Raw genomic sequence first — 12,801 nt, 5'->3', positions numbered from 1 at the left:
CCTGAAGCACAGCTTGTGAGTATATAAGAGATGTTGCATTGCAAATAAGTCCTTGCTTCGAAACGTGATTATATAAATAATAAGCATAACAGGTATTTAGACCTGGTCTTGCCTGTGCACGTTATGAAATGTTCTGATAAATGTGGTATCTATAACTAAGTTCCATTGGTAATTAACTATGCAAGGATCAAGAAGAACTTTGCAGAATGATGAAAGACTGTAGCTGAAGCACAACAAGTAATGTTTTTCTCTTTACCTGAACATACTTAATTCTTGTTTATTCCACATGGCAGGTGCTGTTATTTTACAGTGTGGCAGTGCAAGATATATAGATCCTTTAGTTATTAACTACATTTTTTTAAACCAAGTAGTTTGGCCTAACCATTATGTCAATTGAGTTCCAGTGAGTTCACTGTTTCTAAACTCTATAGCAGGGGTCCCCACCCCCTGGGCTGAGGACCGCTCCGGTCTGTGGCCTGTTAGGAACTGGGCCATACGGCAAGAGGTGAGCAGTGGGCAAAGGGAGTGCAGCTTCCTCTGCCGCTTCCCAGCCCCACCATGGTTTGCATTACCGCCTGAACCCATCCCACCTCCACCACCCACCGTCCGTGGAAAAATTGTCTTCCACAGAACAGGTCCCTGGTGCCAGAAAGGTTGGGGACCGCTGCTCTACAGCATGCTGAATTAATTAGAACTTATAATAATTTAAAATTTCTATTGCAAGTTGTCTAATATTTCTAAGATCCTTTAAGTAGCTTATTTATTTATTTATTTGAGCCCAGTCTTTCTAGTTAGGAGACGAAGTGGTGGTTGGGATAACTATCTTAATAAAATAGTAATTTTAAGTCACTCTACTTAGAATTACATGGAGAAGGATACATATGAGGAGAACAATGGAAACAGTTTCTGTAGGCACTTCCAAAGAACAATTCTCTAACAAGTAGAGTTGTTTGAAAGTGGAAGACACTACATTCATGAGTTCCCTGTTCCTGAATCTGTTTGAAGAGTGGCTATAGGAGGACTTTTTGAGAAATTGATACAAAAGACTCAAGGTCGGGATAAGGTAACCCCAGGATTCTATGGTATTTTGATGAAAGAGGAGCTCAACTTGAGCCTGAAGCATCTCTACCTGACTCTAGTGGAGCTGTTGGTAGCGAGTGACTAGGAAATCATCTAAAGCTTTTTAGACACAGACCAGACAGAGAGTTTTAAGATCCAAGAGAAATTCTATGTGTATTTTTCAGTAAAGCAAAGTGATTAGTAAATAATGTTTAAGAAGATTATTTGTTAAGTTTTTGGAGTTTTTTTTAATGAGTTGCATATGTTTCTATGAAGACATATTGTGACATATTCCTAATGCCAACAGGAACAGTGTATCAGTTCTCATGACAGCCTGTGTGCAGCTCCAGTGTGTTCTAGCAAATGCTCTCAGATTCACTGCTAGAGCTTGCGGGAGCGTCCGTTTCCATATCGACCCCTCTTTACACTGGGCATGAATAGGAAGTTTTGTAAAGGCAAAGAAAAGTGTAATATTGGGTGCATAGACTTGAAGCGGTAACAGTTGGATTTATGAATGTGAAAATTGTTAAGCTAATCTGTAGCTCTTATGCAATTATACATATACTAATATTTTCCTGTTTTATTTCACAGCATTTTAAAATTTTAATTTGTTGAATTATAGTTTTTTCCTTCTTTTAATTTCACGAGAATCTAGACATTATTTGGCTTGCACTAACATTTTATCACCACCATATCTGTATTACTAAATAAGGTTAAAAAAAAAGTATCTCTTTTCAAAAAAAATTTTAAGTCAAAAATGCAATAGTAAACATTTCAATAATGATATGGGTTGATAGACAAATACACAAACAGCAATTTAAAAATTTTCCTGTCACTTTTTAAAAAAGAGAAGTAAGATATTAGCCCCCAGTTGTACTTTTCTAGACAGAAAAGCTCTACTTTGGGTCATGGCAAGAAAGAGTTTGCTTATTCTGAAAACACAAGGTGTACCACTTGTAAAGGTTTATGTTTTAGGGTAGCTCTTAAGTGTGGTTAAATTAACTCATTATAAAAAGTTTATTTTTTGCCTTTTCTTGTAATATCTAGACTCTTGCGATATGTTTGTATTAAGCATATTCCCTAGGTTGAGTAACTATATCTTGAGATGATCTCAGTGATCTAGTAGTTGTCAAGATAAATAAATATATTCCTTTCTCACTTATTTAATTCCACAGTGATTCTACTGGTAAACTGATTTCCAAAATAATAAAACTCTCATAAGGCTATTTTCATTAGGTTTTATATATAAGAAAGGAGTCTAATATATCAAATAGTAGTGTAGTTTCTAAGGCCAAATTGTCTTGGTTCAAAATCTCATTCCATAGCTTACTATAGTATGACCTTGGAAAAGTCGCTTAATCTTTTTATGTCTTAGTTTCCTAATCTGTAAATTGGGAGTAAAAGTATCTATTGCATACAGTTATTGTTCAAATTTAAAAAGTTAATACATGGAGAGTGCTGACAACAGTGTCTGGTACATAGTAATTGTTCACTAAATGTTACTTTATTGTTATAATTATCACTTGTTATAGTTTCAAAATATTTAACACAGACTGTGTTATGACAAAATTGCAAAGGTTTTTGTAGCAGAGCATGTTCATAGAAAGGCCATTTCTACTAACTCTAGCAATGAGTTAACATGTGCTATAACTGGATGCACAATTCCAGGGTTCAAGTGTTGACATACTATATGGAAGAGGCAAGTTCTTTGTACTAAGTTAGATGCTGTGTCGGAAGACTTTACGGGTCCCTTTTAGGCCACATACACCTCGGTTGGTAGACAGGCATGGAACTGAAAGTTATAATTAAGTTCACAGAACGTTTGGAAATCTGCTCATAGAGGTCTTTGAAATCATATAGATAAGGTTCAAATGAAACCTTGGCTTCCCCATATATAAGGATGAGGCTAATGCTTACTTTACAGGATTCTGGGAATTTAACAGAAAAGAGCCAATGTATTACCTGATGTGAAGTTGGTCCTCGGCAGGTATAATCACTTTTCTCTGAATCAGTGACCACACTGATGGCCCCTGGAATCAGTTCAGACAAAATAATAGCCCCAGCCAAAAATGACCTGGGCCGTATCTCATATCCTGGAGTTTCGTCTAATTAGGATGGACCTGGATCGCCCAGGCTATGTGCAGCCCTAGTGCTGAACCCCACCTAGGTGCCGGGGCTGGAAGGCTGAGAGGTAGAAGGAGTTGATGCAAAAAGTATTCTCAGCCTCTGGATTCACCAACTTCGGGAGCTTCCTAAACTTAGGGAACCAGGACCCCCTGCTGATTATGGCCCACAGGCTGTTTTGTTTGGCACATACAATTTTTAAATATATTGAATGCTAGTTGTGAGTGTTTGTAAGTTAGGAGACTGTCCCCAAAATCAGGACCTGTGGCTTCCCTAGAAAAATCAGAAGATGTGGTCCTCTAAAGCCTACCTCCTGGATGATGGGAGTGGGCTGGTGCTGAGAAGCTGCCTGTTCTTTAGACTGAGCAGACTCTTCTGCTCCTGCTGGGCCTTGGAGGCCTTGGGGTGTGACACCTGCTCTCAATAACACAAAATCTTTTCCTTTTGGGTAAATTGATGTGATTTTGATACTTAAGATTATTTTGCATCTTTTATTTTTTATTTTTTTTGCGGTACGTGGGCCTCTCACTGTTGTGGCCTCTCCCATTGCGGAGCACAGGCTCCGGACGCGCAGACTCGGCGGCCATGGCTCACGGGCCCAGCCACTCCGCGGCATGTGGGATCCTCCCGGACCGGGGCACGAACCCGTGTCCCCTGCATCGGCAGGCGGACTCTCAACCATTGCGCCACCAGGGAAGCTCCTATTTTGCATCTTTTAAACACGAATGATTATGACAAAACTTCTGATATCTTGTATGAATTTCATGGATTCCCACCCCATCACTCCTGTAGTGTACATATGGTGAGGTTTTTAAAAAAATATTAGTAGTACTGACTAGGGTCAAAGGGTAGTAACACTAATTTTAAAAGTGCCATATCGCAGTAATGTCCAGGAGATGAAAACTAGTTCAGGTTTGCAATTAACATTTACATACTAATGATAATTAGCAGTTCCTTAAATTAAAGCCTCATATTTTACATGATTTTTATTGCTGTCTGTCTTTTCAGAGCTATATTGAAAATTAGCAGCATTTTATGACTTTGGCTTGTGTTAGTTAAATGAATTGCAACGACTATTATTAACATAAACAAGATGAGGATAATATGCTTTGGGATATTAACAGAGCAAAATTCAGGTCAGATGTGAATTAACATGTTTAAGTGTTTAATGCCTCTTAACCCATTTAAAAATATTTTGCCTATGGGGTATCATCTAGGTATGATATTTGTGAAGTAAACTTTATCAGAGCAGTGCTAATGTCTTCTTATCCACTGACACATGTTGAAGTGTTTGAAGGTGTGAGTAATCACACGCACAGAATATATAAAATTAATATTGGGTTGGCCAAAAAGTTCGTTCGGGTTTTTCCATAAGATGTTAGGAGAACCTTTTGGCCAACTCAATATTTTAAAGTCAAAATTTCACGAATTATCACCAATTGTTTTGATGTTGTTCATTCTTTGACTTAATTTCTTCTTTTCTAGTGTGGTCTGTGTTGGTGGAGATGGATCTGCCAGTGAAGTAGCCCATGCTTTGCTTCTTAGTGCCCAGAAGAACGCCGGGGTGGAAACAGACAGCATCCTGACTCCTGTCCGAGCCCAGCTTCCACTTGGTGTGATACCAGCAGGCAAGGGAGGGGCCATGGATTTGCCAAATGGAACCCCTCGCCTATCTTTCCCTGGTTTACTTCCTAACCTAGGCAGTGTCACACAGAGTTAAACGCACAGACTTTGAGTTTGAAAGACCCACGCTTGGCATCTCCACTAGCACATGTGAGACTCTGGCCAAGTTATTTAATTTCTTTGAGCCTTATTTTTCTAATTCGTAAAAGATAGATAACACACATGACACTCACTTTATTACAAGGTTATTATAGTATTAAATTAGATAGTATACGTGCAGGGTTTAATACATAGTTAAGCAAACAATAAATGGGACCGTTATTCTACCTTCCCATATAAAGGTCTAATGATCACACAGTCCCAGATGTGAAATTTTGAAACAGGGCCATTCCAGTCAAGCTGTTTATAATTTCTTGGGGGGGGGGGTAAAATGTGGTAACTCAATTCCCATAGTTGAAGTGTAAACAGATAAGCTTGAATGTGCCAAAAGGATTCATCCTGACTGCTGTATCTCCAGCAGCTAGAACAGAATGTGATACAATGAACACTCAATAAAGTCTAAGTGAATAAGTGGAAAGAAGACATTATAGAGCAAGTACCACTTGAATTGCACCTAAAAATACGTAGGACAATTTTTTTTCTGGCCTGAAAGATGGGAATGAGTTATTTTCTTGGCTACAAAAATAATAAATGGCAAGGCAAAATCCAGGAATGTTGAGGAATAGAAAACAGGCCATTTGTTTCGTAGTACTGGTGTCAAAACAGGTCCACGTCATGGTGGCTCCTGGATGCTACAGGAAGGGGTCTGAATTGCAGTTGATGATCAGTAGGGAACAATGGGAGGTTTAGAGCAAGGGGAGCAACCTGCTGGGAGCCTGTTCTAGGAAGATTCCTGATTAGGGGAAGGGAGGAAAAGGAAGTGGAGGTCAGAGCCAGGGAGAGCAGCCAGAGCAACACTGGGATCCAGAGAAGACAAAAGTATCTTTTGCAGGTTTATTATATGAGTCCCTCCTCTCAAATTATTATTGAAACAAACAGTAGTGAAGGAAAGTGACTTTTTTTTTTCACTTTAGAACATCACATGTTATTATCTCTACAAGAAAAGAGGAAACAATTACAGTTGACCCTTGAACAATTTACAGTTGGCCCTCCTTTCCTCTGCATCCTCGAATTCAACCATCGGGGGACCATGAAGTACTATAGTAATTACAACTGAAAAATATCCATGTCTAAGTGGACCCACTCAGTTCAAACCTGTGTTCAAGGGTCAACTGTATTCTTTCCTACGAAAATAGAAGACACATGGTTACACATGGTTGAAAAAAAAGCAACATTCTATCCATTTGATGACCAGAGTCATTTAGTATGAATTTCAGTATATTTAGTATTGTTAATTGACAAAGAGCAAAAGACACACCAATGCCCTTCTAGAGAAAAAAGTCTTTCATAAAAAATAAGAATTTAAAAGGAGAGGGATATTGGGATATATCCTGATGATTGTAAAAACCTGTTAAGGAAAATCTGTGAGAAAGACCCCCTTAGGTAGAAGAGAACAAAATGCATCAACTCAAAACGATGCATTTGGGCTGCACTTTGACCTTTCTGTGTCACTTTAGAAGTGCCGTCTGTAATGGTGGAAATTTCCCAACATTTCCTTCTGTACAGAGTGGATGTGCTTAGGTCACTGTTTCTCTTCCTTAGTACTTATACCCCTGAAGTCACTCATTCACTGCTCTGCATCAAAAGTGGAAAGATGGGTGTCCCCATGGATCTTCATTTGACATAAAGTGAATAGCTAGCTAGAAAAACTGGTGGTTATGCTTACATTTTTAATATGTAACTCAGATGTTATAAAGGAACAGCATTGAGTTTTATTATCATTATACTTTTTAAGCATATTTCTGATTTTGAAAGCATTTTTTAGATACAGTGGATATGTAGAAATGCCATTGGAATACTTTTTGTTTAGAAGATACAGCCTGTTGCCAAAACTTTAGTGGTTGTATAGAGTTCTAGCTTGTGGATTCCATCTAATAGGAGGAGGAAGTCATGTGCAGGATGTATTTAATATGAGGACTCTATGTCTGGTCAGGGCTTTGATAATGAATGGGAACAAGAGCTAGGCAGGAAGTTTCTAAGCTAACGCAGAAGAGAGTCTGCCTTTGAAGCCATTTGCCTCCTGGAGAGAGACACCCAGAGGGAGAGTGTTTAGTAAATTACTCCACTGAGCCAACAGACTAAGCCGCTGAATTATGGTCAGACTCAGATGGATCAGATGTGGGGAAGCCTGTATTTGAACTGCTGGCCATTAGCAACGGTGTTTGTTGCTATGGGAACTGGTGCTAAGGAACTATACAGAGAGATTCCGATTAAGGGGATGAGGGGGAGGATAGGGAAAAAAGCCAGAGAGGACATAAAAATAAAAAAGCAATCCAGTTGTTGTAAAACAAGGCTCAATCCACATACTGATGACTGGGAACCATATATTTCTATAGCATTCACATAAATAAATTCATGCTTTCCAATTAATTTGAGGAGAATAAAATATTGCCAAGGGACTGTTAATTTCTATGATATTTCAGGCAAAGAACCAAAGTGTAGGTGCAGTTTTCACGAGAATTTTAGATATGCTTGACTAGGAAGTCATTACATCACATTTATGTTTGGATGTGGGAGACATTAATGGCCTTATGAATATTCATGATGTCTGGTTAATTAAGTTAATTGTTCTGCAGAAGTGCTTGCACTTCCAAGGACAATTTTTTTTTCTTTTTGCCTCTGTAGTTTCTGCCTGGTTCTTCTATCAGTCATGCTTTACATGAGCTGCTACTTCTGTCCTTACTCATTGGATGTGGCACATTTTAGCAGGTTTGGGGCGGCGGTGGTGAGCAGAGTTGCTGGTAGTGTTAAGAAAAATAACTTTTCAGGCTAATTAAAATGTTTACCTTGAGGTAGAACATTTATAGCTTTTGTGAGAATGCTAAAATTACATAGTTTTTATTTATGTGAGCAGCATGTTCTTTTGGCATGTAGAGATCTTTTTGGTTGGATCCCATTTTGTTTCTGGAAATTGTACTCTTTTAGATTATTCAAACAAAAATATGGAGCAATCTATAGTTTTATAATTTTACATCTACTTTCGTCATGAACTTTCCTTTTAAATTCAGAGTGTTAAAAACGTTCTTAAGGGTTAAGGTACAGGTCAAGCAGAGCAGAAGATGACTGAGATGATTTTCTGATTTCTGGTCATGTCTGTCATCACTGCCAAGTTCAGTGGAATTAAAGAAAAGTGGCAAAGTTGCAAAGCCTGAGAAGACATAGAAATAAAAAAGCAATGTCTAGCATTCTAAGAGGACTAGTACTTTGGCATACTTCAAACTCACAGGGAATAAATGGTCTTTATTTTCTTGAGTCATGATATGTGTCATTCTCTACTGCACATGACAACATTACATTTTGTTTTTTAATAGTCTTTCTAGAGGAGTGCTTTTATGGTCTACTCTTAATTAACCATGGTAATGGAGGAAATGTGTTTCATGGAGTACTGTAATCCATCGATAATCTTAAATATCTCACTCTAATTATGTGGCCTCCTCCAAAACCTTTACCATAAATCCGATTGGGAAGCAAAATTGATTTGTTTTTGCTTTTTCCCCCCACCCATTCCAAGTTAATTAGTATTAGACAGCCAAAGGGCAGGCTGTAGAGGGTCAAAGAATAATTGGAAAAACCTAGGTAATTGACTCCTGGTAAAGATCCACTGAGGAACAGGTTTCTGGATCACTTTTTCTCAGACCTTAGGGTGCACACAAATCACCTGGAGAACTTGCTAAGACATGGGCATGGGGACCCCACTCCCAGCTACTCCCTTTCCATTGGTTGGAGGTGGAACCCAGATATTTCCCTTTTTTTTTTTTTGCGGTACGCGGGCCTCTCACTGTTGTGGCCTCTCCCGTTGCGGAGCACAGGCTCCGGACGTGCAGGCTCAGCGGCCATGGCTCACGGGCCCAGCCGCTCCGTGGCATGTGGGATCTTCCCGGACCGGGGCACGAACCCATGTCCCCTGCATCGGCAGGCGGACTCTCAACCACTGCGCCACCAGGGAAGCCCCAGAAATTTCCCTTTTTAACAAGCTCCCAAGTAATGTTGATGCTGCTGATCCTTGAACCATACGTTCTGGAGGAGGGCCTCTCCACATACATAACCTGAGGATCTTATAAAATGCAGACTATGCCTCCTTAGGTCTGGAGTGGGGCCTGAGAATCAACAGTGTAATAAACACGGAGGTGTGGCCATCGCTGCTGGGCTGTGGGACATATTCTGAGTAACAAGGGTCAGAACATAAACTACTGTTTGATGAATCAGTTAAAACCAGTTTACCAGTTGGTTATGGGGGACATTTCTTTGCATTGGTTTCACTAGAGGTCTGGAAATCATGAATGCTTAGATAGGTACTTCACGATGACTATTGTTTTAATGACAGTCTTGCTTGATAATGGCTTCATTGACTCAGCTTCTCCAGCTGAGCAGCCCAAGCATAATACATCTGTTCAAAGTGACACAAACCGAAGGGATTACATATGACCACACAGGAAAGTTCCTGGTTAGCTAGCCTTTGCATTGATAGCTATTGTACACAGTACATCCATGCTTTCACAGTTCTTGGCTGTTACTGGACTTAAGTCAAGAAAAATGTAGCTTCTTAATTTTAAATGCTTTTTACCTCCTGGGAATGGCAGTGGCTAGCTGGTATTTTCCCCTTCGAAACCAGGCCTTTACCCCAAGATCTCAGACACACACAAATGTTACAGGGGCCTGACTTGAGAAAGCTCTTTCTCTCTGTAGGCTGGTGGGAAAAATTCATGTGGATCTTAAATTATCTTAGTGATTATGGAAAACAGAAACCTATAATGTCACAATACAGATTCTCAAACTATGGCAAATACCATGGGATGAAGAGTTTTCTTCATCTGGGGTACCATTTTTCAGATTATAGAAGGGATCTCCATTTGGTTGAGAGCTTTAAAATGTATTTAAAGCATATCTTGATTTTATACTTTTTTCTTAGTTATTATTTGGCTTTTTTTGTGTTTATGCATTTGTCTGCTTTCCAGAGCCATCCTTCTGCTGTTGGTGTGCATTTTGGTAAAGAAGCCTGTTTATTAAAGTTGAATGGAGCAGACTTTGATGTAACTAGCACTTTTTCAGGTAGAAAACAGACATTCATGATGGAAGAAGCTGTGAGCAAGTAGATACTATAACTTGTTTCCTAATTTTTAAGTTATTTAAAGATTAAGTAATAATTGAGTAGCCATTCAGTGTGCATCTATGATGTGCACAAAAACTTATACACTTCCACTTAATTTTTCATTTGAACATCACGTAGTGACATCTCTAGAAAGTAGGAGCAAATGGTTAATTGAAAATGTTTGCTGTTACTGATCATACATGTTTTAACTTTGATTTGGCAGGATCTACTAATGTACTGGCACATTCCCTCCATGGAATTTCTCACGTGGTCACTGCAACTTTGCACATTATAATGGGTAAGAATTCTTCCAAAGAAGTTTATGTTTTATAAGGAAGTTTCTATTTATATAAGGAAGGCTATTTTATATCCTTCAGGCTTGTCCAAGACAGATTCTTTATCTCTCAAAGCAGAGAAATGTTTGACTAAAAACCAAAAGTCAGTTAGGCAAAGCTTCACTATTTTGACTGCTGATCTTTTCAGAATACAGGTGCTCTAAAGAGTAGTAAGTGAAGTTCTACTATAATCTTGATAGAAGGTAATAGAGTAATGTTCAAGATCACAATTTTATAACCAGGTCAGGAAAATCCATGCATACTGATGAAATATATCAGGTACTGTTGTTTGACTACCAAAACTCTAGGACTAGTTATTAAAAGAAAAAAAAGCACAGGAAAAAAATGTTTAGCCAGTGTACTTCCACTAGACCTTTTATTATCTCAACTGATGTAAAGCATGTAAGCTCTAATAAATGCAAATCTGTTAAATCTGAGTTTGCTCTGCACATGTACTTCAACTTCACTTCCTTAGCCATGTTTTGCTTAAAATAGCAGTAAGCTGCAACATTTACCACTTTGTGTCTCTCCCCTTGGTACCTGAAAAAGTTATAAATGGGGCTTCCCTGGTGGCACAGTGGTTGAGAGTCCGCCTGCCGATGCAGGGGACACGGGTTCGTGCCCCGGTCCGGGAAGATCCCACATGCCGCGGAGCGACTGGGCCCGTGAGCCATGGCCGCTGAGCCTGCGCGTCTGGAGCCTGTGCTCCACAACGGGAGAGGCCACAACAGTGAGAGGCCCGCGTACCGCAAAAAAAAAAAAAAAAGTTATAAATGGCAATTGCAGTAATTGTAGGTAGTGGAAGAGAAAATAGGATATTATGGTATAAAGTAGCCTGACATTTTCTTCTTCTTCTCTGAGTAAATAAATATGCTCTCCTATGTTTGCCATTTTGACACCTGGCTGTACTTACTTGCTGACTAATACTCAATATAACATTCAAGGGCACGTACAACCGGTCGATGTCTGCACCTTCAGCACCACTGGCAAGTTTCTTCGCTTTGGGTTCTCAGCTATGTTTGGCTTTGGTGGAAGAGCTTTGGCTCTGGCAGAAAAACATCGATGGATGTCCCCTAACCAACGTATGGATTTTGCTGTCATTAAGGCACTGGCAAAACTTAAGTAAGTCTTTTTTTCTTAACCCCCAAACTTCATATCCCAGAGTCAATGAGTGCTAATAACAAATTTCATTATATTTTAGGCCAGAGGAATGTGAAATATCATTTTTACCATTTAACGACCCTCAGGATATAGAAGAAAGGTAAGTGAACAGCTCAAAGTAATACAGGAGTCTATATCTTTCTTTGAAGCATAAAACTGTTTGATATAAACAGTTTATTAGACTTGTGATCTTTGGTTGTTCTTCTATCGTATTAGTGAAGAATATAGAATCATGGGGTCCTACAGATCCTATTAGGCCATGTAGTTTGGCATCTGTCTTCAGAAATAACTATTCACTCCATCCATCCATCCATCCGTCCATTCAATAGCTGTTTATTAAAGTACCTGCTGTATGCCAGACACCTTGGATAAAATACGCCTACAAACAAACAAACAAAATCCATAGTTTCTGCCCTCATGAGAATTTCTAATGTGGAATAAAAATATTACTCAAAGCCACACAAAGGAAGTGCTCTAGTCTTAAAAGAAATTTTGAAAATCATTGTTACTGATGAATCAATGAATCAACAACTAATGCAGTGACAGAATTGTTCACGTATTTTTACCTACTGCTGAATCTAATATATATAATGTTGGGTTCTCTAATCATCTCATGTTTAATAGATGCTATTTTTTTGTGTGCGATGTGATGTTTCTTTGTCTTGTTTTCTTACTTTTAGGAGGGCACAGGGATCTCTGAAATCTGGTGAGTATGAAGTTACCTCCTTGAGAACTGAGCAGGGCTCTATTGACATTTTGATCTGGTGGGGGAAAGTAACCAATCCCTTCCATTACCTTTAGACTGTAATGATCAGTGGCAAATGATCCAGGGTCAGTTCTTGAATGTCAGCATTATGGCAATTCCATGCCTGTGTTCAGTGGCACCTAGAGGCTTGGCACCTAATACCAGGTTAGTAAGCGTTTTTATTGAATCATTGATACTTTTCATTCATTCATTTATTTATTTTTGGCTGAGTTGGGTCTTTGTTGCTGCACGCGGGCTTTCTCTAGTTGTGGTGAGCGGGGGCTACTCTTCGTTGGGGTGGGCGGGCTTCTCATTGTGGTGGCTTCTCTTGTACGCAGGCTTCAGCAGTTGTGGCTCGTGGGCTCTAGAGTGCAGTCTCAGTAGTTGTGGTGCACGGGCTTAGTTGCTCTGCAGCATGTGGGATCTTCCCGGGCTAGGGCTCGAACCCGTGTCCCCTGCATTGATAGGCAGATTCTTAACCACTGTGCCACCAGGGAAGCCCCATT

The 12,801-nt window shown here is 39.4% G+C and overlaps 1 protein-coding gene across 1 annotated transcript in view; it reads left to right on the top strand.

The window, feature by feature from the left end:
- Positions 1-12,801, top strand: part of CERKL (ceramide kinase like) — a 144,509-nt gene that overhangs the window by 119,703 nt on the left and 12,005 nt on the right. Inside the window, exons 5-10 of the mRNA XM_065880155.1 lie at positions 4,669-4,811; positions 10,278-10,352; positions 11,334-11,511; positions 11,591-11,650; positions 12,231-12,256; positions 12,352-12,460. Of these exons, the coding sequence (XP_065736227.1) occupies positions 4,669-4,811; positions 10,278-10,352; positions 11,334-11,511; positions 11,591-11,650; positions 12,231-12,256; positions 12,352-12,460 (591 nt within the window). The remainder of the gene's footprint in view (positions 1-4,668; positions 4,812-10,277; positions 10,353-11,333; positions 11,512-11,590; positions 11,651-12,230; positions 12,257-12,351; positions 12,461-12,801) is intronic.

This window comes from Phocoena phocoena, chromosome 7, assembly GCF_963924675.1.
Source record: "Phocoena phocoena chromosome 7, mPhoPho1.1, whole genome shotgun sequence".
Lineage (NCBI taxonomy): Eukaryota > Metazoa > Chordata > Mammalia > Artiodactyla > Phocoenidae > Phocoena > Phocoena phocoena.
This window is presented reverse-complemented; position numbering and strand designations above follow the sequence as displayed.